The following is a 26,277-nucleotide window of genomic DNA, read 5'->3' as shown; positions in this document are numbered from 1 at the left end:
ATTATTTCATGTGTAGAGTGTTGATATCTATAAACAGGTTGCAGATCCCGCTAATGATCTGGATGTATCTGGCCTCAATACATGTTTATACCATATGGTGAGATAGTGGCCAATCAGGCTTGGCAGAGGTGTTCGCTCTCCCAGGTCCCTTCAAGTAAAGTAAAGAATAAGAGTCAAGCAAACATGAAATGAATGTTATTAACTCCAACATATGCGAGGAAGGGTTCAGAGGCTTCAAAACTACTTTATTTTTATAAGGAAAGAGAAAAAGCAGCATTAATGATAACCAATAAGTTAAGCAAATGCACATAATCTAAAACTAGTTTGGCCGGAGTTATGTGTAAACTCCCCGACAACTAAGTAAAGAGCTCAGCAAAAGAAAAACACCCACAGCTCGACAGTCGTGCCTTGCTGCGATTGCTAACTTATGATTGGACGATCACAATTTTTTTAGGCGGAGCTCAACGGAAATTGATTTATAATCAAGTTAATCAAACCTTTGTAATATAAGACTGCAATGAAAAATTCCAACCTACATCTTCCATCACCGTGTGTGTGTGTGTGTGTGTGTGTGTGTGTGTGTGTGTGTGTGTGTGTGTGTGTGTGTGTGTGTGTGTGTGTGTGTGTGTGTGTGTGTGTGTGTGTGTGTGTGTGTGTGGGGGGGGGGTGTAATGTCAGGTCTGAATCAAGTGAGCTGATGTTTCGAAGGGAATTTTCAGCAAGTTGCCTGTCCCCTACCTGCTTCTGCACACACACCCACACACACACACACCTACATTTACGAAACTAGGATTCTTCTAATGGCAGGAGTCCTACAGTGGAGATACAGTAGATGGATAACGATGCATCACAAAGGGAAAGAAGGGCACGGATCTGGCAACACAGAGGTCAGAGCCTCTGCTATATGCTCGAGAAGAGGCCCAGTCAAAAGAGGAAGAAAAGGTTATTCAGCTGTTGCACTTTGAAATCGTCGTGAATGTGTGAGCTTCAGAAAAGGCCTCAATGTAATATTAATCAATAGCAGAGTAAGTGCGCTTAGAGAGAGGTGAATAAATAATAGATGGAGTATATACTAGTATAGTCACAGTAAACATAGCCTTGACCCTGCGAGCACACATGAGGAGCTGCTACTGATGAACTAAAGATTTGAAGAAAAAAAAAAAGAGAGGGTATGAAACTGGCTCAGTATTTCATTAAAAGAAGAATCACTTGCGTTTTCATTGTGGTTGGGCTTTAAACCGTATAATGAAAAAGCCAAAGCAGCAGTCCAGGTAGCCTTTCTGTATCCATGCACAGTTTAATTGGAGATTTATGAAAGCTGCAATACAACAAACACAAACTGTCCTTTTAGCTTAATTTTTAGTAACCCAGACTTTACTCTCCAGTGTAATGTCAGGTCTGTTGTGTATCTCCCATCTAATTAGAGCTGGCCCTGTGAATGTGATGCTGTGAATCATTAGTCAGAGGTCCAGCTCTGTTGTTAAAGAGGCGTGTTTATTCCCCTTTGTCACCAACAACAAAGCAGCACATGAAAGAAGCTTCAGGGTTTCAACGAATTCAGTATCACTGTAAAATGAGCAAAATATCCCAAATAAAGACTTTGGATACAAGTATACAAAACATCTGAAAAACAACACAGAGGAGACGATACCTCAGGCTTCGAGGTTATTGAATGTGTTTTCTTGTTCCCTTCATTTAAGGAAGCCCGCATTTTCTGTAAACTCTAGCAATGAAAATCAACTCATTAGGGTTTTCTTGAGTCATATCATCATTAATCTCGACAAAAAGATTCTGCATTTTAATTTACAGAATCTGTAGGCGGGGGAGGAGATTTTGCGGGCTAGTTTGACCAATCACGTGTGAGAAGGCTTTGGCTGCCATCAGTCCATGTGGAGACCAAATGCATTGTTTATCAGCGTATCTATCTGCATTCATATGCTGATAGCTGTTGATAGAAATTATAATAATGTTTGAACTCGCTAGTTGTGGAAAAAAAACTCATACTCCATTCTCACATCTCAATGTGCTGGTCAGACTGTGAACAGCAAATTGAAGCCTCAAGCCCCAAAACATTTGCCGTTGCCCCCGGAGACTAATTTGTCATCAAACGATGAACGATGGGCTCCAAAGTTGTCTTCAATAATGTCAAAGTAATGTTAGAGTTAAATGACAGTTAGCTACTTATATAGCTGCATTCAAATGCTTGTTAGATGGCACAGATAATAAGCTAAGAAAAACGTCATAGAAGGCCTTAAAAAGTTGACACCAATTTGGAAAAATTGCTGATTTCCTGATTATAAGCATTTTACACAAGTAAACTAACCCATAGTAGTTTATTTTTCCTACCTTAATAGTACTAAATGATTTGTTTAGTTATATGATTTGTATCTGTCACATATACTGTGAATGCACAACAAACTCCTACACATTTAAATCAGCTTCAGCTTCAGCTTCAGCTGTGGCTCAGCAGAGCTGTTTGGTACGAGGTCAGTGTATTTGTCCTTGGCTGCATCTACTGAGATTGACTCAGAGTGACCAGCGCTGCTGTAACTGACACTGGCTATCTGTTTCCAGCATCTCTGCTACCAGCCGCCAAACCCACCTCCTCCTCCTCCTCCTCCTCCTCCTCCTCCTCCCCCAAACTGCTCTCCTGTCCTCGGGCCCCGCTCGGCCCGCCGTGTCTCCGGAGATGTCACATTCATTATTTACACTCAGGGTTTCTGGGGCCCCACGGCGCTGGCTGACTTACCTCATTTGGTCTCTATCCCTTGGCTCTTGTGACACACACACATATTACAGTAGCAAATAGTCAAATTCACAAAAATAAATGCACAGATTTATTTACATGAACATAAACACGCACGCACACGAGTGCAAGGAAATTAATTCAGCCTTGTTCACCTCTGTTTCCATTTCTTGTTTCCTTTCTCGCTCTAGGCTGTTGTAGCTACACAGATAAAACTGAAAGGTTCTGAAGACTGCAGAAAACTGCAGTATAGGTCATAAATCCCGCCTCCTCCATGTTGGAGGAGGGGACATGGACCAAACTAAAAAGTCAAAGTACACTTCATATACATTTTTCTCAAGGTTTCTGTCATTTAAGTAGTTCTTATCACATTGATGTTTAATCAAGTTTAAATTTGTCTAGTAAGTTTGTTTTTAATTAGTTATTTGATGCTATAAAAACAGGATAAAATGTTATGATTGAAAGCAGAAACTGACTCACGATTGGTCGATTGCATGATTCTGTGGGACCTGGCTACATCCCTTGATCGCTACTGTGCAGACTCTGGCTCCAAATGTGCAAGGTGGCAGCGTTCGTCTATGTGCTCTTTTAGCTTTATTTCTGGATAGTAGGAGGAAGTGGAGAGAGGTCGTCCATCTTTATGCACAGTCTGGCGGTACAGGCAGAAATCAGGACAATTGGACACCAATGCAAAGTTTTACTATCTATTATTAACTCTGGTCTTACTTTTAGACATTGCTGTTTCTTCTTCATGTAGTATTTTCTGCAACTAAGCACTTGAATGCTCATGTTATATGTGTTTTCAAGTGTGTTAGTGTGAACGGAAAGTATTTCTGATACGGAGCTAAAATGCTTGTCTGGATGGAGATTGTTTTATTTAAAAAACACTTTTTTTTAAATGAAAACCAGTGTGAACCAAGCCTCAGTGTTTAGCCCAATTGGCTCCATGGTAACATAGATTTCAACCCAGTGTTTCTGGAGCTCTTCAGTATAATGTGAGCATCATGCGTCTCTGTAATACCCTGGAAATCTGCCTGGGTTTTCTTTTTTTTTCCTTCCTTTTCCTTAGTGTATGTTAAAGTAGGGTTAACTACCCTGTAAACCTGAATAGTGATGCACTTTTAAAGACAATAGATAAACAAAGCCCTTAAAATATCATTCTCTGTGAAGTATTGTGAAATGAAAAGAAAACACATTTCTACATTATATTTGCAAAAGATCAAACATGACGGCTCTTAAAAACCCTTAATCACAGTCAGAGCTTCAGCGCACCCACATTATGAAACTGTAAAGTGAAGAATGAACTGACAACCCTGTATCCTGAGGCCCTGTCGAGAGAAAAGGAGGAAAACAAAATCCCATGAAAAGGAATTCCTATGAGTGACTTATCCAAGTCTACAGTGTGCATTAGAAAACCCTCACGGGGCGAATGTGTTGATTCCAGTTTCCTTTGTGAACTCACGCTCTCTCCCTCTCTGTTCGTCTGTGTCCAGGTGCAGCAGGATGCAGGGTGTACTGCCTGTGTGTGGACTGCAGCCCCTGCTGGCCCTCCTTCTGCTTCAGACTGCAGTCTGTGGTGAGTACTCATTACACTGGAGGCCGTCCCCGTCACCGGAGCCTCAGTGTGCTGTGCAGAACTTCGCATGATTCTACCAAACATTTCCAGCCAGTAACCTCTGGTCTCTCGCGCAAGTGTTCTGCCACACAAATCATCCGCTGCTTTCGGACATGCACTGAACTCGATAATCTGGAGGGGCTGTAGGATAGTGTTGGAATGAGCCCATATGTGAACAGAAGGAGATTGTGCGGAGAATGAATGCACCGCGAGCGAGTGGGCACGTAAATTACATTTCCAACAAACAAAAGACAAAAGAAAAAAAGGAGCACAAATGTCTCCTGATGATAAAGAGAGCTTTCACAATAAGAGCCGACCCCAGTGTCCACGTGCTGTGAACAAAAACACATTAAACATTTATTCATTACATCTCATACGCATCGGCTGCAAGTTCAGTTCTTACCCAGCTCTTAACTGCATCTTCCCAAAAATGCCCCAAACATCTGAAAATAAACTTATGAAAATCTGTATTTGAATTCTAAATTGTACTTTCGCAACTTGTGCACCCCTCATCATGCAACTTTAATACACGAAGCACCTTGGATCAAAATACCATCGAGTATGGCCCTGTTACATATGACTTCCATACCAACCTTGATGCACACAATGAGACAAATGATGCTTTCACTGCGATTCATCTGGGATGAATGTCTGCAGCGCAGGGGGAGGACACGGGGACTGGATGAGAGGCAGGGTGATGTGTGAGTAAGGTAATCAAGCATGTCCCTCCAATCAGAGATGAGTAAATCCCACATCAACTCGAGGAAGCCAAACAGCAAGCAATCACTGTGTGCTGTAGGCTGAGCGCTCCAAGTGAGAAGCATTGAGAAACTTCAACTGCCACATTTGTTCAGATAATTTAAGTCACAGGTAGCTGCTTGTATGATCTGTATCTTAAAGCTTAGAAAATCATTAAGATTCCAGTGTAAGGTCAACAAATTGAATATTTTTTTACTTTCTTATACATGTAAGATGAGGTAAAAAGGAATAAATCCTCACATTACAGAACCAGGAACTGGTGCTTTTGCATAAAAATGGCTTTTAAATGATTAATAACTAAATATCTGCTGATTAATTGTCTGCTGATCTAATCACATCAAATATTCATGACTAACAATCAATTTAAAATCTGTCCTGTGTTCAGTTGACACCAATGTGTGGGTGTCGTTTGGTCTTCATTGTGGACTGTGGCTTGGTAACAGCTGATTCAACTGTTACATGGGAAAATAAGCCAGTGAGAAAGTCTGAGAAAAGCTCAGTGTTTGATTTTCTCCCCTTGGTTTTTCACACTGGTTAAAAATGAGAAAAACAACTGATTCACACAAACAGAGAATTCTCAAGTACAATAGAACAACACTGTTCTAACTTTGGCAGAAAAATATGTCTTCATGCTGGTGCTTTTCATTCATAGAGAGAAGTCTGTTGGGAAAATGCTCATGAAACTTTCAGACATGTGTTTTCAAACTACTACAACAACCCATCCATCCATTATCTATAGCGTTTATCCTTTGAGGGCTGGAGCCAATCCCAGCCAACATTGGGCGAGAGGCGGGGTTACACCCTGGACAGCTCGCCAGTGTATCACAGCTCCAACATACAGACAGTTTAGAGTCTCCAATTAACTTAACCCCATTCTGCATGTCTTTGATCTGTGTGAGGAAGAAAACCCATGTAGACAAAGGGAGGACATGCAAACTCCACAGAGAGAGGCTCAGGCCGCCCTGGGATTTAAACTAAGAACCATTTTACCACCGTGCCACCTAGTAGCTTAATTAGTTTAGCCAAATTATAGAAGACAGAAAAATAATGACTCACCTGATCTCTAGGAAAGAATGGTCAGAATTTGTGATTCGTAGTCGTGCTCTGTTGTACCTGTCGCCTCACACGTTAGACCTGGTCACGCTGATGTAACAGAGTCGATACCTTGAACTACTGCACTTGCAAAAATATGGAAAACAAAATTGTGAAGCTCACATTCATGCAGTCAGACCTTTTGAAATGGAAGCTCATTAAAATGAGCTTTGATTCGGCTGAAAAGCTGAAGTTTAGGATCTTAATCCTCCTATTATGTGTCAGTAAATTGTCCAAACTCTGGAGAGAGACTTGACATTTAGAATCTTTCTGTATATCTGTTTTACTGACTTCCTTTAAACCCTCTCTTTTACTGAGAAGGTCAGTGTGGCAGAAGCACATGATAGGGTATACAGGAAAGAATGTCTCCCCGTCTTACAGTTACTTACACAGAAACTTGTGTGTAACTCATTCTCACTATCAGTACGTCTGGTTGCTCCACAGTCTCCCCTGCACGTCTCTTTGGCAGTTTTATCCATCCATACCACAGAGCTCTGCAGGGAAGAGAACACAGATTCACATCCCTCAGTCCGTCTTTGCCTTTCTTATTGTCTCCTTTGTTCTCCCTTCCTGGGTATCTGCATGTGTTTGTGTGCACGTATAGGACAGACTGCACGCCTCCTCGTTGCTCCCGTTGGCCTCCCCAGCGGTCTGCTCCTCTCTGTGTTGTATTGTTTCTGGCTTCTGTTGCGGCAAAAGTTATTTTTTTATTTTTTTATTTTTTTACATCCACCGACCTGGCACCGGGGCCTTTCTGTGACTCAGGGCCTCAGATTCACAGTCAGAGATGATGAAAATACAGCCAACTCCTCTGTCTCTCTCTGCGTGGGTCTATGTTTGTGAGGAAACCCTCAGGTTACATCTGCCAGGTGGTTTAGGCAGCCAATTTGCAGAGCAGCAGAAGCGTAACACACACACGTATACACGCACACGCACAAACACTCGGCATCTCCTAGGAGCCTGACAACACACACAATACATGTGCCTGTCAGAGAGTGTATGTCATGCAAATACTCCCTGCTCCTCTGCTCTGGAGGAGTTTAGTTAACGTCTCCTGTTCTCGCTTTCTTCCTCAACCTTCCTGCACATTGTACTTTTTTTTGTTTCTGGCTGAGCGACCCTGGGAATAGTCAATGGGAGGTAGAGGAGTAGAGGAAGGCTTGGCACTGAGGCTTACCCCACGACACTGTGCTTGACAGCCCAGAGATTGGAAAGCGGGTGGCCGTGAGGGGGAGTAGGACAGATTAGGGGCGAGCCTTTTGCTCGGATGCGTTTGGGTTGCTGATCACGTGGGCATTCCTGCACGTTTGGTACATGCTCTTCTGTAAGTAGCTATGAATTTAAGATGTTGCATGTTACACAAGATTTATGTGTCATTATGCCTCAGAAGGTGCAGAATTAGTCACAGCAGCAGCAGGGAGCTCCTGACATGGCCTGGTTGGGAGTCGGCTCAGACAGGGAGAGAGCTGCAGTGACCAGGAAAAAGAGGAGGGTGTCCCGGTCCAAACAGGTTTGAGGGATGATAAGAGTTTACAGTAAATGATTGGAAAATTGGGGGAAATGAGGAGATGGGAAACAGATGAGTAACAAGGAGGGGGTGAAAGAGGCAAAGTCACTTAAGCACTTGAAAGGAAGCACTTAAAAAAGAGGGATCCCAGAGGCTGCAATAATAATCGTCTCCTTCACAGACATTCGTGCTCTGCAGGTAAATTTCCTACTCTCCTTTTTTCCTCCTTCAGGCAAATTTCATCCCTAATTTCCGTAAAAGTAAAAAAAAAAAAAAAAAAATCTAATCTTTTCGAGTCGATCACCAGTCAATCACATGTCACCTGTAATCACACAATGCCTTTCGAAATCGCTCCCTCATATCCAGCAGAAAATGAACGGGGGCAAACTTTTGTGTTGCCGAGGGCCACATTCAGCAGGTCCTCACTGTAATTATCAAGCGAACATCAAGCGAATTGTCGAGGCGGTGCGATTGCATCCCGAGTTAATGGAAAGACATAATTAGATGCAAATTCACCCTGGGCAGCACAAATTGATTTAACTCGTATGCAAAAAAAAAAAAAATGATGGGAGTTAGAAATGCATCAGAAAATGTGCACATATCCCTGGGCTTCGCGAATGGGCTTCATAAACCTACAGAGTGAATGTAGAGAATCCTCTGGTGGGATCTGAGACCAGTCAGAGGCCCCCCAAAATAATTTGAATAAAACCCCACAGGAACACTCCCACTTACACAGTCACTGTCCAGATGTGGTCAAATTTGTGCAAATGATACGATGCAACAATTTTACTTTGCTTTCTGTCTGAACACAGTTTCCATATTTGAGTATATATTATATTCCATGGTTACAAATGTTACTCTTGTCCAATGCAAGCTTAGTGGAAAATGTTGACCGTCAACATTTAGACAAACAAGGTCCACGTCTGTCTGCTTAGTGGTAACAAAAACGAACTGGGTTCAACTCTTTCTGATGGTTGTTCTTTCTCAGGTGGTATTATGCAGAAGGCCTGTTCACTATCTGGGTTTAGAGACGAGCCCCTAGGTTTCAGATAACATTGATTCAGTTATATTTAGGGAAGGTTTTTACCAGTAGTCTATAAACATGACAAATAACTTAAAGGACAATTGTGGGATTTTTTTTCAACCTTGGCCCTATGTTTATAAATGTGAGTGTGTAAATGAATAGTGCTTACAAAATCTTTTTGAACTGGTCTAGTTCAGCTGCTGCTGGACAATAGCGACAGTCCGGTCTCAAATTGGTATTCTGGGTCTTTGCTAAGAGTCCTTACAACGTTAGACATCAGATCTCGTAAGACTTGGGTTGTTGCAGGAAGTGGAAATGTGAGTGATCATATATAGAACAATAACCAATTAAGAGCTTATATTCTGCAGATGCATGCAAACATATTTGTTTGTTTCTTCACAGCATTGTTTCCTGTCTTCACAGTTTTGTTTTTGCAGTAAAAATTATCTGGGGATGTTTTTTCACTAACTTGCACTGTTAAAGTGAGAATAACAGAGAATGTGATAAAGTAGGTGGAAGGGGAAGTAACACTGGATTGATGGGGAAAATAGAGGAGGAGATGAGTAAGAGAGGAGACAGCGAGTGAGATGAAGGTAAGAAAAGACAGGAAGGTATGGGAAGAAGAAATATAGCACAGAAGAAAACATCAGGTGGCTGAGAGGAGGCGGAGAATAGTAAAGGAAGGAAGGTAAGGGAGTAAGGAGGAGGCGGGTGGGAGTTGGAGGGGATGGTTTTGGGGAGAAGATCGCAAACCAGACAATGTCAGCATGGAAACATCATTTCAATACCCTGCATGATGTTTGTCTGACAGACCTGCTGTGTTTAGACAGGCAACATGAAAACACACACACACACACACACACACACACACACACACACACACACACACACACACACACACACACACACACACACACACACACGTGTGTGTGCGCGCACTTCCTGTAGTGGAAAGGCGTCTGCACTGCAGTGAAACACAGACCAGTGATCAAACACAGTAGAAAGAAGCAGGACACCCCCCCCCCCCCCCTCATTCAATTTACATTATACACTACGCAGCCTCAGATCTGTTCTTTGAAGAGGCCACCAAAGCATTGTAGTCTGTGTGTGTGTACTTTTATCTTTCTGAGGACCTATGAGACTCTTTCCCCCTCACCTTTTGGCCAATCATCACTTTCCGACTCCCTCAAAGGGTTGTTTGGTAATGCATTCAGTGAGCGTCCTCACAAATATAGAAGTACAAGTGTGTGTGTGTGTGTGTGTGTGTGTGTGTGTGTGTGTGTGTGTGTGTGTGTGTGTGTGTGTGTGTGTGTGTGTGTGTGTGTGTGTGAGAGTGTGTACACGCATGCTTGCATACATGCGTATGTTTGCTTAAAAGTTCTTTCCTTACTCCATCCATGGTGCCTCTGTTGCCATGGTTATCATTTGAGCATCTTTCTGCCTAAACGATAGCGTATCAGTGTTTTAGAGCAGCCACCGCTCTGTTCATGTTATCATTTCCCTGTCCCTTGTTTTCTCTGTGTGTCTCTGCACGTCGAGCAAGGTCTTTTTAAAAGGATGCATTTCCCCACATCCAAAAAACAAAACAATAAAAACAGTGAACAGTTTTGTCAGACCATCCACTCGCACAAAAAAACAAACCCACACTTGCCGCAGATGCTCCTGAAATGTTTTATTCATATAAGGAGATAAAAAATGATTCACCTTCCTCCTCCTCGTTCCAAAGTTTCGCTTAATTCTTGTTTGTATGTTTTTTTTTTTTACATACCATGTGTTTTATAGCAATTTAACAAGCTGTTCGTTATATCTTTGATTTGTAATATTTACTTTTTAATGATGAAATGAGATGGACTTACTTAGAAAGAAGGTGATACAGTATCTAATTGTATATTCATGGTTCCTGGAGATCAGTGGTGGAATCTAACTGAATTTATTTATGTACTGTACTGGGGAATTTCCATTTTATGCTACTTCATTCTTCAACCCTAAATATCCACTGGATTTTTACTCCACTGCATGAGTCTGTGGGCTGTTTTTACTTGGTGCTTTTCAGGCTTAGATTTTACATATAAAATATGATACATTTCTATCAAAAAACAGTATACAAAATGGTTCAGAAGAAAGCGAGAGAGAAAGAAAAAGAGAAAAGGGAAGGGAAGAAGGAATGATGTTCCTGATTGTGTTCGTATTGCGGTGAAAATGCTATTACCGCCCACCCTGTGTCTGTGTGCAGCCCCGTGCCAGCCACATAACGGCTCTCCGACTGTGTTTAATAATTCGAGAGCACCTCTAAAGCGAAGACAGATGGGCCAACGGTGATGATCACGTAGACGCCGCACTGTGACCCAGCAGCAAGAAAATAAGAAAATCCCAGCTCTACCTGCAAGCTGCTGGAAGTTCAGCATCCAGCTGGAGCGACGAGCCTGCCCTTTCTTAACGCTGCACACTGACAAAGACACAACACGCGACGAGGTCAATAAAAGAGCCGCCTGTTAACATTAAACAAAGTCCTCCACACTGACTCGTCTTTACAATCCGATGTTTTCATTAGGAGGAGTTTTAGCCTTGCCCATTTTCACCACTTTCCTACATTTTGTTGACATTCAGCTCCAGTATTTTCTTTTCCTTTTTATAACCCAACATCCAGTTGAGCCTTGTTTGCAAAAGGACAACAAAAAGCAATATGAAACACAAATAGATATCCAAACAAACGGCAGTCTTGTTGGGGTTACGCCTGTGATAACATTTCCATCTAAATGCAGATTTGAGGTAGCGATGGAATTGGGGGGGCCCAATCACCATGATGGAGGAGAGTAATGGTTTGGTTTCTGATTTTTGTTTCTGCTTTTTGTTTTATTTTAACCTGGTCTCCTACATGAATCTAAATCTAATCTCAAGGAAGAATCTGTGTGATTTCAGGTGATTTAGTTGTGAAAATTACTGCACCAGCCGGCAAACAAAGATAAACATTTGTCCAAATAAAGTGGATGGAGAGAGTGAAAGGGGGGGAGGTGGGAATGAGATTGCGATTGTGAAGGCTGGCACATACGTAATGAAATGTTACCTAAATGGTGCTCGCCCGGGTGGAACTTGGCTGGGAACTGGCAAGCAGATTAAACATTGTTGATGCCTCCAAGCTGAAGAAGACATTTGCCTGTTTCTGTTCCATGCAAGGTCTCTGCAAGGCGTTGGAGAAATTGCAGTTTCTCTTCTTGGACCGCACTTGGACTAACTCAGCGAGTGTCTTCTGTGTTGAGAGGGAAGGGCACATGCGTGACTGTGTGGTAAACAAAGATGAGTGCCACATCCTCCAAGGGGATAAGGCAAAGAGAGTGACCGCAGGGAGAGCAGGGAGTGGAGTCTGATCGCCTCTTCTAAAAGATGTGTTTAAGTGTGTGTGTGTGTGTGTGTGTGTGTGTGTGTGTGTGTGTGTGTGTGTGTGTGTGTGTGTGTGTGTGTGTGTGTGTGTGTGTGTGTGTGTGTGTGTGTGTGTGTGTGTGTGTGTGTGTGTGTGTGTGTGAGCATGTATGTGTCGCCATGTCAGTCTTAACACACACCTCCCGAAACACAACAATGCATCACCACTTTTTCCATCATCTCCTCTTGACTCCTTTTCCACGTTGCATCACTCCAATTCCCCCTGTTACACGTCTCCACCTTTTTCACTTCCATTTGTGTTTTCCCTCGCTGGCCTCCTCCTGCCGCTCTCACTCCTGCACTGTGTTCTGCCGGAGTCAATTGTGCCTGTTCATCTTTTCCATTCGCTGTTTTGCCCCCATGTCAGTGTGAGAAAAAAAGTACACTGCTGCTTCTTTCAGGTATTTAATAGTGACTCGTTTTTTATGTAACCCTACTCCCACTGCAGAGAATATTGCAACACTGACCTTGAGCACAAACTGTGTTCAAAGAGACTGTTTGTGTTCAGCAATGTCTTGTAACTCAAAGTGTCATTTTAACCTGCAGTTAGTGTGGGATGTAAAATATTTTTCATTTGTTAAAAAAACAAAATCCAGTCTAGAACATTCAAATAAAAGAAATGCTCATCCAACATTATAAATAAGATGATATTAATATGATAAAATATGCGTTGGCCTATTTGTTTAAATGTTAAACAACACCACTCTCATGTCTTAGCTTAGCTTAGCATAAAGACGGAAAGCAGTACAACAGCTAGTCTCTAACAGCTAACTCTGTCAAATTATACTAAATCTGCACTTCTAAAGTCAACACATATCTTGTTTGTTTATATGTGTCAAATAGTGTGAAAATGACAAAAATGTAAAAATGAGGTGCTCAACCATGGACTGTATATAAAGATGGACCCCACTTCCTCCCAATATCCAGAATGCTGCCATCTTTCCTATTTGGAGCTAGAGTCAGTGCAGGAGTGACCAGGAGATGAAGCTGCAGGATCAAGGTCCCGGTGATACATGCGCCCGACCAATCGCGAGTCAGTCTCAGCTGTCAATCAATGACGTTTCACTCTGTTTTTGCAGCAACAAATAACTAAGTGAAATCCATAGGTGTATTTCCCCCCAAAAAATACATAATTTTTTTCTTATAGTAATATCATCCTTCAGAAACTGTCTTGATCATAGCTCTTAGTGACCCAAAGTGCTTTGCTCATTTATTCCTCACCTCCCCTTTCTTCTCCTCTTATCCCCCTGCCTTTGAAAGACTGATGTATTTTCACGGGTCATCTCACTCAACAGGCTTAACTCTAAATAAGAGGCCAATTCAAAGCACAGGTCCTGTTTGATACAAGCATGTGGAGCGACACAGATCAGTAGATCAGAGACATTGTCTAAGACGTTGACAGTGGGAGAAGCAGAGAAGTGGGCAGTTATCTGCCTTCATGTGTCCGAGGGGAAGATTTTATGAGAGGGTTGATGCTAAGGTATCAGGGAAGAGACGCTCAACCTTTTAGCTTGAGCATAACATCTGAAGGAATGAGCCATGACAGGCATTTGCTATTTGTATGTGTTCGAAGGCACATTCACTATCGTGTGTGTGTGTGTGTGTGTGTGTGTGTGTGTGTGTGTGTGTGTGTGTGTGTGTGTGTGTGTGTGTGTGTGTGTGTGTGTGTGTGTGTGTGTGTGTGTGTGTGTGTGAGAGAGTGAGTGAGACACTGTAATGGCATCAAAGACGAGGCAAGTCATCCAAAGTTGAATGATGAAGCGGCTCAGAGACAAATCAAATCCTGAAAATAAAACATCAAACAAACATGCATTGTATCTTTGTACAAAAGCTAAACATGAAACAAAAATGAGATGAAAAATTGTCGGATGTGAGGAAAAGCTGAGTTGAAATGCTCATTTGAAAGCTGGCAGGCTGCCGTACTGCGGGAGAGGAGGCAGGAAAAGAGAATAGCAGGAGACGGAGGCAGGGATGCCGGAGCAGGGAGGCGGACGGAGAGGTTGAGTGACGCTCGCAGCAGTGTGCCTTTGACCGCTGGAAAGACATTGTTCCACCAATCTGCCATTTAATTACAGACAGGAGGGGCCACGGCTGTAGCATGTAGCGCTTTACCATGCATCCAATCAAACAGGCGTGCAAGCAGGACCACACACAGTGTGCACTGTATACTGACACTAATGAAAAGAAATCAATTGTCTCATTTTCTCCGACGTTCAACCGTACTGTCGGTCCCACCCACTGAGTTGTTTTTTTCTGATCCTTCATCTTACTCACTTTGTTCTCTTTCATGCTTCACTTATTTTTACAGCTTAACATTAGGTTTCCTATTGTAAAACGTTGGCATGGATAAAAAGAGGCAAGCTCACTGCGAATGTACTGACGCTGGACTTTGGGGCCGATGAGACTTAGTGTCTTGTTTTAGCAGTTTCCTCAGGAGTAATTCTGTAAGAAAGGAAACAGAGATAATAGACGAGGTGTAACGCTTACGTCTTGTTACCACATGCGAGTGAACCAGAAGTGTATTTATTCTGATGGCAACCTCCATGATCCATGATGTGTTGCGAAACTCCTCCCCCCCACACTCTTTCGGTTCGGGATTGTCTCCATGTACGTTGAAAACATTTAACTTTTGTGGTGGACAAAATTAGCTTTTCTCCCATGTTTGCAGTGACTCCTATATCCATCCCTAAAGAAAATGATTTCAGTTTCTTGAACACTAGGGGGCGAAGTGTATGAAACGGAATTGCGAGCACGAAACTGTGTGGAAAAGAGGCGTTAAACCTCACGCCGTGCACACTGGATAACCATGTACAGACACAAATGCATGTACTACACAGATGCTAGCAGCACAAAGATGATGACCTCTATTACTATTGTGTTAGAGTGGGATTCCCATTCCACTGTAAATGAAGCACCTCTGTCTTTTCAGCCAAGGTGACAGAGGATTAGAGTAGGATATGAAGGTATGACTACCGGTGTAAAATGAGTTTTACAGAACAAAATGGCAGATAACGAGCTGCTCTGAATGCACCACATTCTCCTACGACTATAACCTTTCCCTGTCATCAGTTGCATTAATGAAAGGGATTTTTGTATCTCTGTGGTGCAGGTGTTACAAGGCTGCAAAAGAGGTGGTTGGTATTGATCCAATAATGTATATCACGGTGATGTATGGTGTCTGAAAAGACTTGCCTGCCTCCCACGTTTTAGGAAGAGAAGTAATGGTCCTCTGGATCAATAAGCAATAATCAGAGAGGCAAAATGAGCCTCTGTTCTTTCCCTTTTTCTTCACAATCAGGAAGAGCTGATGGAACAAAAGAACCTGGAAGCAAAGCACATGTTATCTTCTACAAGAAGCAATTACCCAACATCTCTTCGACGTAATGAGAAATAACGTTGTGTAGCTTCATTTACAAGACGGCATTGATTATCCTCTCTCCTCTGCTCTCCTCAGGCGTGACCAGTGCCGACACTGTGGTGAATATGCGCAAAGTGACCCATCTGACCATAAGCGAGGAGCTATCCAAAACTGTTCTCCTCCCCTGCCTCTTCACCCTCCGCCAGAGCTCATCCCATGAACCGCCCAGGATCAAGTGGACCAAGGTCTGGGGCCAAAGAGGCTCTGACGGCCTGCAGAAGGAACAGTCCGTCCTGGTGGCCAAGGACAATGTGGTCAAGGTTCGACTACCGATGAGAGCGAAGTGTCTGGCTCAGTGGTGATTTAGTTGTTTACCTCGTTCATTTTCATCATTCCTTTTTCCCTTCTCCCCCCCCCGCCTGTCCTCTCTCAGGTGAAGAAGTCCTTCCAAGGTCGTGTAACGTTGCCTGGTTACAGCATCAATCGCTACAATGCCAGTCTTGCTCTGACAGGGCTGCGTTCCAGTGACTCTGGTTTGTATCGCTGTGAGGTCGTGGTGGGCATCAACGATGAGCAGGACACAGTTCCCCTGGAGGTCACAGGTGAATAACGCACACTCTTTTACCCTAAGACAGCCATTTTGAATTTAACTCACACTTGGGTTTGGAAATTTCGTGCTCGAGCATACCTTCACTCAACAGTGTACTGTATTAACATAGGGAATTTGATGATTATGATAAGGTCCCAGGAGTTGTTATATAGTATAATTAAGCAATCTGATAGCTAATAAATCTAATTTCTCATTAATTGATTGAGGTAACAAAAGACCAATTAAGCCTGTACACAAGTAATTAAAGATTTGATGAAGTATTTAAATTAAGCATCAAATAATTAACTGCTGTGGCTACAACTTCAGTCAGAGGAAATTGGTGCATTTGGATATAAAACACCATATCTTTGACTATGTACCAGAAATATACCATTAAAATTCAAACAAAATTTGTAATGTTGCTAATGTTTTAAAAATAATTTAAAAAAATATTTTTGTTAAATGGGCACATTTAAAAACAAGTATTGACCAAGGTGCTTAATAAAACAAAGATTAAGATTGTTCCCATCTGTAGTTTGAAGTTAACACCTTGCCATAGCTATGTTTTCTTTTAATGTGGATCGATGGATCCCACATATTAGTCCTTAGCTCCATAGCTTTGAGCACACATCATATAGTATATTTTGAAAACTGTTCCTTGTTCAAGCACATTGAATTCCTCGAAAATGCAAGATAATAGAAAAACTGAGATGACGCGGCACTTCAAGGGCAAATCTGATTTCAGATGGGCCCAGTGCCCCCCTGGTCCCGCCCCTGGATCCGCCCCTCATAGATATGATAGAATATTTAAGTAAAAGTACTAGACAAACAGTGTGATAATGTAATGTTCAGGGGACACTGCAAAGTATGAATGTTTTTACGGTGCTGAAAATTCTGACGGGAATGACCTCCTGTACTGCTCCACCGTGGTTGAATGCGTTCGTGACTGAAGTTGCTGTTTAGCTTGTCAGATGTTTTTTATTCATTGTCTGTGATTGTCTGTAGTTTTGCTGCCATTGCGTCCATTGCCACTTCCTCCTAAGTGCTTAACTTTGACCCCACCAAAGATCCAGCCTTTTTATTCAGTTTGTTTTAGTCTGTTTGCGTCCTTAGCTTTGATGCCTGCACCCCAGCACACCACAGCATAGAAGATGGTGCTTGTTTAGGAATGTTGATAGTGGACACTCGTACTCATAAAGCATTACTGTAATATAGAGAGGGAGGATAAGAGGGCAAGCAGAAAGTACTCTTGTAATCATGATTATAGTCATAGTAATTAACCAGTACTCAACATCATTTATCTCATTATAGACAATATGCATGTTTTTACCTGCACATGCTTTTGTCTGAGCACATCAACACTCCACTCTTCGGTTGTTAAAGCTCCCTCGTTGCTCTCAAGGTCCGCCACTATGAATAATAATGACCCTGGTTTCCATGTCAGACTTAATACAGCCATTACAGCCAGGGCTGTTGACTGTTCGTGCAGAATGTATGATGATGGGGGAAAAGGTGAGGCAACTAGAACACATTACGCATCATTGACCCGGTGCCACTCAGGTGCTGTTCATGCACTGAAAGCATAATGAAACCAATAAGCTAGGAACCCAGCAGTTTGCGCTATTGACAAATAGTGTTACTCCGAGAGCTCTGTATTGCTCTCAGTGGCTTAGCTAAATAGACAACTCATTTAGTGAATTATCCGTTTCCAGGACACCCGTTTTTTTTGCACCACACCACCAGAAGGCACTTCACAGTAGTGTAACAATAATTACTGTGTCAGAGTATTTTAGCTGCAGAGCTTTCATCAGATTCTTTCCAGGTCACTCGCTACTTTTAATAATAAGCTATTATCATAATGACCACAGGGAATCAGACAATGCATTAGCCACTTTACATGATGCTGCTGCTCGCCACAAATCCATGCTAATGCGAATAGCAGCTGGAAAAGCCCAGTAGCCCTAGACACAGCACGCTACAATGACTACACAGTCTGCAATCCAAAGTAGCACATAGCCTCCATTCTACTGCCTGCACACGGCTCATATGTGGAAGCATGGGCATGTGTGTATGCGTTGGCATGAGCCTCTATGTCTGTATAATTTCCATATTTCAGGCAAAATGCTTTCTGGTTGTCTCAGGCGGGCGGAGCACTGTAACCCCTCTCCATAAAAACACTTTACATTTAGTGAGCAAGACCCCTGTCACCACGCTTGGGAGAACCCGTGTCCTCCCCCTTTTGGCCAATCGATTAACACGCTATGAAAACCACTCCTTCAGAGGGAAACCAATTACAAAGCCGGCGACGGGTAGCCATTTCCAGGGCTTAGTCTTAATTGGCAGTCACGCTACATGGCCGACCGCAGCCGTCTTCACACTAATTCTACTCAGTGCTCAACGTATTAATTAGCAGGTATTGATACTGCTCGGCTATATCAATATCATATTAATCCAAACTGCCCTCCTCATAAACTTACTTGAGTGTCTAAGCCTCAGCGAGATGCCCTCTCCCCTTTTAATTTCTCCGTCTTGCCGTCTCTCTGTTTGTCCGTCGTCCTCTTGGCACATATTGACTGGGTAATTGGCTGCGTCTCACCAATCACAACACAGTGCCATTGATTGTGTGTGTCAGCCATTGTCTGTGGTGAGGACAATAGATAGTACATCAGCACTGGGCATGGCGAAAAGCTACCGGAATTATTTGTGCAACCTCTGGGATGTAGCAGACCTTTAGCATGGGTCTATATAGTTTGTACACTCCAAGTTGGAACACAGGCCTCCAGATCCGCCTCAGCGTTGCCTGATGTAGGCTTTAAGTGTCTGGAGGGATGGAAATTCAAATACTCGAGCCCAGGCGCTAGCCAATCAATTCAGGTTAATCCAGAAGTGAGGCTGAGGCAGCTGGAGAATCTGGTCACGTGTTCCTGTGATTGTGGATTTTATTTCCCATGTACTTCCCTTTAGCATTGCATATGATTGCGAGCATGGGACACTAGCCTGAAGGCTGGCTATGTTGTGTGTCCCAAGCATCAAACTGTAATTGTTGTCGTTAATACGATCGCGCCAGCACCATTGGTCAAGCCCACTATCAAGCGTTAACACAACCCATATGTGTGAGTCTTGTGTAAGGAATGTAAGCAGGGGAATAAGTGAGGCTGTGTCTCCATTATTCACCTACCGGCACCTCTGGATAGAGGCTCACAAGCAGTTTCCCCCTTTTTCAGTCTTAGTGCTAAGCAAAGAAATAAGCATCTTTTCCAAGAGGCAAGGGACATCGACTGCCACAATGAGGGCATCCTACAGTCACCAGTGGTGCCTTCCTCTCCCTGGAGACTGTGTGAGGATATAAAATATAAAAATAGTTTCATGAAGAACTGAGTATATGACCCTCCTGTGGAATGCGACCAATACGAAGAGGAAGCCAATTTGTCTCACTGGTGTATGAATTAGCCAGCTTGCTATAGAATCTCTGTTTGAACAAGATCCCGGAGCCACAAAGGAAGAAAGGATGGAAACCGAGAAATTAGGTAGAAAGAGAGGGAAGAAAACATTTTCTGCTCCACATCTAAGGATGAGACTGAGATGACGGACTGGTTGGATGCACTGCTGTTGGAAACCGCTGTGCGAGTGTGTCACACAAACACACAAGGCCCGCCTTGCTTTTCGTGGCCATAGCCCGAAGAGCCGATGCTCAAATTGCAGCACAGGCCTCCACCTCACAAGAATCTCTGTCCCTCTCAGAGACAGCCGGACAAAGATAAAGGAGTCGTGTATGAAGCCAAACGCCCGCTTGCTTCTATGTCACTGATTGCTGCAGGGCGAGGTGAGGATGGACACTTCTGAAGCGATTCCAATCCCATTTAAGTGGAATATATGCTCCTTTCACAGCTCAGGAATCAGTGTCTCATTCTTTTCCCATGTTTTTATTCTCAGTTTTTTTGGGCTACGTTTTTTTTTTTCAACCACAATTGTTCGCTTTCCTATCGACTTCTCACCTTCTCTCTCTGTCACTGTGGTTCAGCACATACATTTCCTTGAATGCAGTGCATCTCTCTCTCTGTTTGTGTCTGCCTTCATCGTCTTTCCATCACGGAGGCAGCAGGATGACACTGTGTGTGTGTGTACTCTTAAAGCAGTAAAATAAACATCACCACTGTCTGTCACATGCTGTATCCAAGGGTAACATCTCTTTTCTCCAACGATAAGCCGACCAGCTCTCGGATGCAAATGAGACTGGCAGTGCACGGGTTGCTGAGGCTGAATGTTTTTGTCTCCGCTTGCACAGATGAAACAATATGATGAGGACGTCTAGAGGGCTTTTGTGTACGTGTCTGTGAGCGTGTACATATTCGTGTTATAATGGCTCAAGGTTGCAGTTCATAAATATTTCTCTAACCCAGAGGTCGCAGGTCATAAATTTATGCAAGTGTATTTTGGAGCCCCCACCCTGTTTGTTATCATGTATTATTGTCTGTTTCCTCAAGGTGTGGTATTTCACTACCGGGCCCCTCATGACCGCTACGCTCTGTCCTTCACCGACGCCAAGAGGGTGTGCGTGGAGAACTCGGCGGTCATCGCAACACCAGGCCAGCTGCAGGCTACCTTCGCGGACGGTTACGACAACTGTGATGCTGGCTGGCTGTCAGACCAGACCGTCCGGTGAGGCTTGTATATCTGGGTATACACATGCTGCATGTGGTTCAAAAAGTCAAAGGTTAAAGAGATTGTTCACTTAAAAATGAAAATTCACTCATTATCTACTCACCACCATGCCGATGGAGGGGTGGCTGATAGTGTTTACTATCGCCGTGGTTACTAATATAATGTAACAAGAGTCATACTGTCAGTAATCCTCACAATCATAGTAAAGGCTGATACTTAAAGAATGGTGTGTATGCAGGAGAAAAGACAATGATGAAGACTAATTAGCCTCCTGGTCACAGTTGGCATGGAAACAAATAAATGCAGCTTCAGCTTGAGCACTTCTTCAAATGATAAAAGTACATCCTGTAAAATGCGCAGTACTTACCTGTGGAGAAAGTCATGCATCAGCCAGCATCTAATATATAAAAATATTTTTTTCATGTTTAAAATGTTCAGACAAGTGTGTGTGTGTGTGTGTGTGTGTGTGTGTGTGTGTGTGTGTGTGTGTGTGTGTGTGTGTGTGTGTGTGTGTGTGTGTGTGTGTGTGTGTGTGTGTGTGTGTGTGTGTGCGCGCATTCTGAACCCACCCTCGCTGACTCGTTTGTCGGGGGTTTGAATTAGCGCTTAATTTTACTTCATTAAAGTTTATTTACCAAGTTTTAACATCGCTGTCTGAGCTCCACGCGCTGAGAAAACAGGAGGCTTGTTCGGTAGCAGTTGTTGGATTTGGTGTTAGATGTATGGACTCTGCTCAGACAAGGACACGGTTTTTACTCGCACAACAGATTACAACTACCAAGTAGAATAGCAATGCCTCTTCCATTCATCCCACACACAAGCAAGCACACAAAACCTCATATCACAGTCCACACACACACACACGCGGCCTTGTTTCAAATACACACACTCTCTCAAAACTGGCCTGGCAGATTTTTTTTGTAGCATGAGCGACGTATATATCACACTGCACAGTCCAGTGGGAGATGCTTTCTTCCATCAAACAGAAAAGAACAATAGTCAAGGAAAGTCATGGCTAGACTATTGTCAAGTCTGCACGAAAAGCATTCTATTGACGTTCCCCTTACATGACAACCATTTCTGGATCTTCTTGACAATACGGTAATTGACAGTCCTGGAGAGAAACTGTTTGCTGACAGCTTATGTTTGTTTCTGTGTCACATTTTTTTTATCATTTTCAAATCGATCAAAAATTGTAATAGAAATAAAAACTAAATGCGCTCTGCTTCTAAAAAAAAGAAACCTACTGTATGTGGAAGTTTGGCAGCGTGAAAGTCAGTTTGATCTTTTTTGGAGATTTTATAAACGGAAACTGTGCCACGTAATTGCTTGTTTGCACAACGGAAACACTGTAAACTACATCTGCCCTCTCTCAGCTGTCTGTGCTTCTGGGTCCACATTTTAATTTCAAATCGCTGTTGCTCCAGAAGCAGACTGACTGCTGTCTTCCCAACGGTGTGTCTCACAACCTTCTCGGGGGATATCGCTGCCCTCCCTCGTTTTTCGTTCTCTCGTTCTGTCTTGCGCTCCTGTTGTTTTCACTCGGGGGGGGGATTTCTAATTGGTCCGGCTCCAGGAGGCTCCGAAGGGAAAGTGTCCAATTAATACGGAGGGAAACGATACAGACATCAGCCGTTGCTCCATCAGAAATAAAGAGGCTGAACCCAGACTCGGTTCTCTTGCTATGCTCCGTGGGTTTATGACTCTGTGCAGGAATGTGTGTCTTCTGCATGTATATTTGACTCTGTGTTGGTGCATTTGTGAGTGTGTATGTGTATGTGTGTGTTTTCCAAGCACTCCATAAGTCCCTGTATACCCAGCATAATCTTTTAATCAGCTTCTTTGCCTGTGCCCAGGTGCTGCTGGAATCAATGTTCCTAGAGCAATAATTGCACAGTCGGAGTCTGAATATAGTAAACCGCTGTTTTGTCGGCCCCACGCTGCCAAGCCGCTGACGAAATTCATGATTCTCTCAAAGGCATTACTGTTAGTGCTCGAGCATTTAACACGTTCCAAAATGCTCACGGAGCAGTAGGGTAGCGTATTTGTTCTGTTGAAACTCATGATGAGGGCAGAATAATTAAAATAAGAAACTGTACTTATTGAAGTGTTGTTGTGACATGTGTACCTGACTCTGGCCTTTGTGTCGTGCTCACGGGGGAGATTTATGTGTTCATTTTATTCTTTCAGGGAAATGTATTTGGATAATCTCTGGGAGGAAGAAATGCTTAAATTCGTAGTATTCAGAGGAGGCGATGATAAAAGTGTAGTTCAGTTTTCATCTTATTCTGTATGCGTGTGAACACAGACTCATCCCCTGGGAGCCAAGTTTGTCTGTGGCTGCCTCTTTCAAGGCCAGGCTATATTAATCTCCCTCTCCCTCCGTTTCTCTCTCGCTTTTCTCCGCAGGTATCCCATCCAGTCGCCTCGGCCAGGTTGCTATGGCGACCGCGAGGACTCACCTGGAGTCCGTAACTACGGCAATAGGGCCCCCGATGAGCTGTTTGATGTTTACTGCTTTGCTGAGCAGCTTCAAGGTAGGAGTCGGGAGCTCGAACCATAAATTTGGGTTTAGTCATGCACGGGCACACTAAGCAATCGGTGCAGCGCAGCACCGTAGTGAGTAACAAGCACCATCAGATAACCTACAAGTACAGCTCCACTCAAATGCTGGACTCTATAACCACGGGTGTCATGTTAAAGCAAGCGAAGAATACGCTTATATGGACTTATTTTTCCCAGGGAACCTAAGTGTCCTTGAGTTTTTCTGACTGCAAGTTGAGGCATCTTGAATGTGTGTTTTCCTATGAACCGCTGTGTGTTCACCTGGGGATTCTGACCATGACTAGCCACAACAAATGTAGACACAGCAGGAATGTCCTGTGAAGCTTTTGATTTCATGCTGACGCAGTGTACATGGGGCTGTATCATCTACCTGAGACAAACAGTTTGAGATGCTGTGCCTTTTCTAGCCAAGGATACAAAAGAAAACGTGTGAGGAGTGGTTTAAACAGTGTTTATTTTACATATTCTGCTCTAATGCAAGCTTTAAACCTCAGCAAGTCCCGCTGAATAACTTTCTAGTTACCTCACACAGCTTTTTTTCCATCGTAAATGGCAAAGCATGACGTATATTATGACCGTTTACCTGGAACATCTAGCGTCCGCGTTTTAGCAAGATGCAATGTACAGTATGGCCATCAAACATATATTTAAGGCCTTCTTACATGCTCCTCAACTAAACTGAAACTATCAACTAGTCAACTGAAGATGGACTTTTCAACCAACTCATGGAATGAGCCTCAATTACCTGACTAACGGCAGCATGGGAAAACTGTTGGAGCAGAAATGAGAAGCCTGCTGTATAAAAACACCCCACTGTTCCAATAATAATCTCCCGACGCTGTCCCTTGACAGACGTAGCACCAGTAATTGAGGGGTTAATTGAAAAAGTGCTGCAGTGAACAGCCAATATGAGAACCCACTTCACCAAATCCAAATTACTTTGAACCCTGGTGGAAGATGAGCTTCACACCTCCTGCTATGTAAGGGAAATGAAAATCATCATGTTATCTATTTTTGCATATCTAGTCTAGTTCACTGTTCAGTTCAAGAGCAGGAATGTATATTTCATTGACTTATTAGTAAATCCGCTGGAAATGAATCGTTATAGACTTAATATCTTGCAATGTAAGTCATACAAAACAAAAGAAAAACATTTTTCTGACCTGATATTTTTATAAATGGTCCTTTGATCACTGTACTGGTTGTAAACATGCCTGTGTTCACCCGTTTATTCAAGGTTCAGTAAAGTGTTAAGCTGGACCCCAAACTGGAGAATTAGTGGTTGTTGCTGTTGCTGATATTGAACGTATAACGTGTCCAGATCGCACCAAATTCGACACTGCCCTTCCTTGGGCTCTTAACAATACACCTGCCAAGTGTGAAGCTGATAAGATGAACAGTTCTCAAGATGTGTGTTCCACAGAGCGGAATTATTAGAAAGATAGATGAGAGTGTGTATGGTAGATGAATCAATAAAGTAAATAATCATTAGTTGGACAGTTTAAAGAGGTTAAAGATAAATTACACCAACAGCTGGCGGGTTGGCTTTTGATACAATGCTGTTGTTTTTAGACGTTGATAAAGCAGTCAAATGTAGTCCTCTGTTCGTGTGACGCTCTCTTCTCACTCAAACACCACACTCTTGTCATTGTTGTGGTGTGTTTAAGACATCTCTCCTGTACACATCCCTTTGTTTCCCTTCCATAAACCACACCTCCATCCCAGCATTCACCTGCAGCCTCGTAGTTTAAATCCCCACGGGGAGAAAGCACTCATCATCGCAGTGAGTCCCTGCTGTGCTGAGCTCGGCGTTTCTTCGTGGGGGGTTACGAGACCAGAGCCTCGATATCAACACTACACGTATTCTACTTACAATCATGCCTGTGTGAAATGTGTTCCCCTTCTGCATATTCAAAACCCAATCAGAGACGCAGCAGGGTTTGAGCTGCTCAATGGGGTGACTTTGTGCAGGCCACTTGTTATTAAGTGAAACCACCACAACTGTCATTAAGTGAAACAGTTGTAAAAATATTTATAGATTATTTTAAATTACCACCTCCAGACTTTGTAAACAGTATTCTATAATATCATTGAGTCAAATTAACAACCTGATTGAAACACGCAGGAGATAATTATCTGCAATCAAACTGGAAAGTCTTTCTGCAGCCGTTCCAATAAATATTTCAGGCATCTTCTAGCTATAGACTCACTCTTCACACAATCCCATTCTGCTTCTTTCTCCCTTCATTGTATTCACGTCTTCACCCCTGACCTTTCGCCTCTCCATCTCAGCTCCATAAATCAGTAATGGCTCCTTTTACTCTCCAGCATAAAGCTCCGGGATCCTCACGTCAGACTCGCTCCTCTGTTCAGCACTCCTCATTCACACTTCCCACTCCACCAGCTCATATTTGTTTCATCACTCCCTGAGTCACTAGTGGATCATCTGACCGTATCATTTCATTTGTGCTGTGCAGACACAGTGGTCCTCCCAAGCTCACTCTCTCTATTTTGCATCACTATGTCAGGCACATCACCGCTACCTTTCTTCTTCTGCTTCAGTCACTTCTCTGCTCTTTCTCCCTGATTGCAACTGCTTTGAACTCAAAGAATTGCCTTTATATATAGTCTCTACTTTGAATTACTCATGATTTGTATTATTATTTTAGGTAAAAATAAAATGTATTCTGATGCATAGCAAGTAAAACTTTTCTTTCATCCCTCTGCTTCAAGTCTCTTCCTTGTATTGCTTTGACAAATGATGAAGAAGATGGCTGGAACGGTTTTGCATTTAAAGTAAAAGAAAATGTTGTCAGACTCATCTGCGCTCACAATAAAAAACAAATGTAACTTGAAGTACAGATCTCACTTTGTACAGCACAGAACACAACAATAACTAAATCAATTCTCAAAATCTGAACCTACTGAACAAAGGTGATCTCA

At 42.9% G+C, this 26,277-nt stretch overlaps 1 protein-coding gene across 2 annotated transcripts in view; it reads left to right on the top strand.

Moving 5' to 3' along the window:
- ncanb (neurocan b) overlaps positions 1-26,277 on the top strand; it is a 150,974-nt gene that overhangs the window by 31,405 nt on the left and 93,292 nt on the right. For both annotated transcript variants that reach the window (XM_034582881.1, XM_034582880.1), the window contains exons 2-6: positions 4,240-4,322; positions 15,615-15,838; positions 15,952-16,120; positions 20,592-20,766; positions 23,179-23,306. In XM_034582881.1, the coding sequence (XP_034438772.1) occupies positions 4,250-4,322; positions 15,615-15,838; positions 15,952-16,120; positions 20,592-20,766; positions 23,179-23,306 (769 nt within the window). In that variant the 5' untranslated portion in view covers positions 4,240-4,249. The remainder of the gene's footprint in view (positions 1-4,239; positions 4,323-15,614; positions 15,839-15,951; positions 16,121-20,591; positions 20,767-23,178; positions 23,307-26,277) is intronic.

The sequence above is a fragment of the Hippoglossus hippoglossus genome, chromosome 4, assembly GCF_009819705.1.
Source record: "Hippoglossus hippoglossus isolate fHipHip1 chromosome 4, fHipHip1.pri, whole genome shotgun sequence".
NCBI lineage: Eukaryota > Metazoa > Chordata > Actinopteri > Pleuronectiformes > Pleuronectidae > Hippoglossus > Hippoglossus hippoglossus.
Note: the sequence above shows the minus strand (reverse complement) of the source record. Positions and strands in the feature narration are given on the sequence as shown.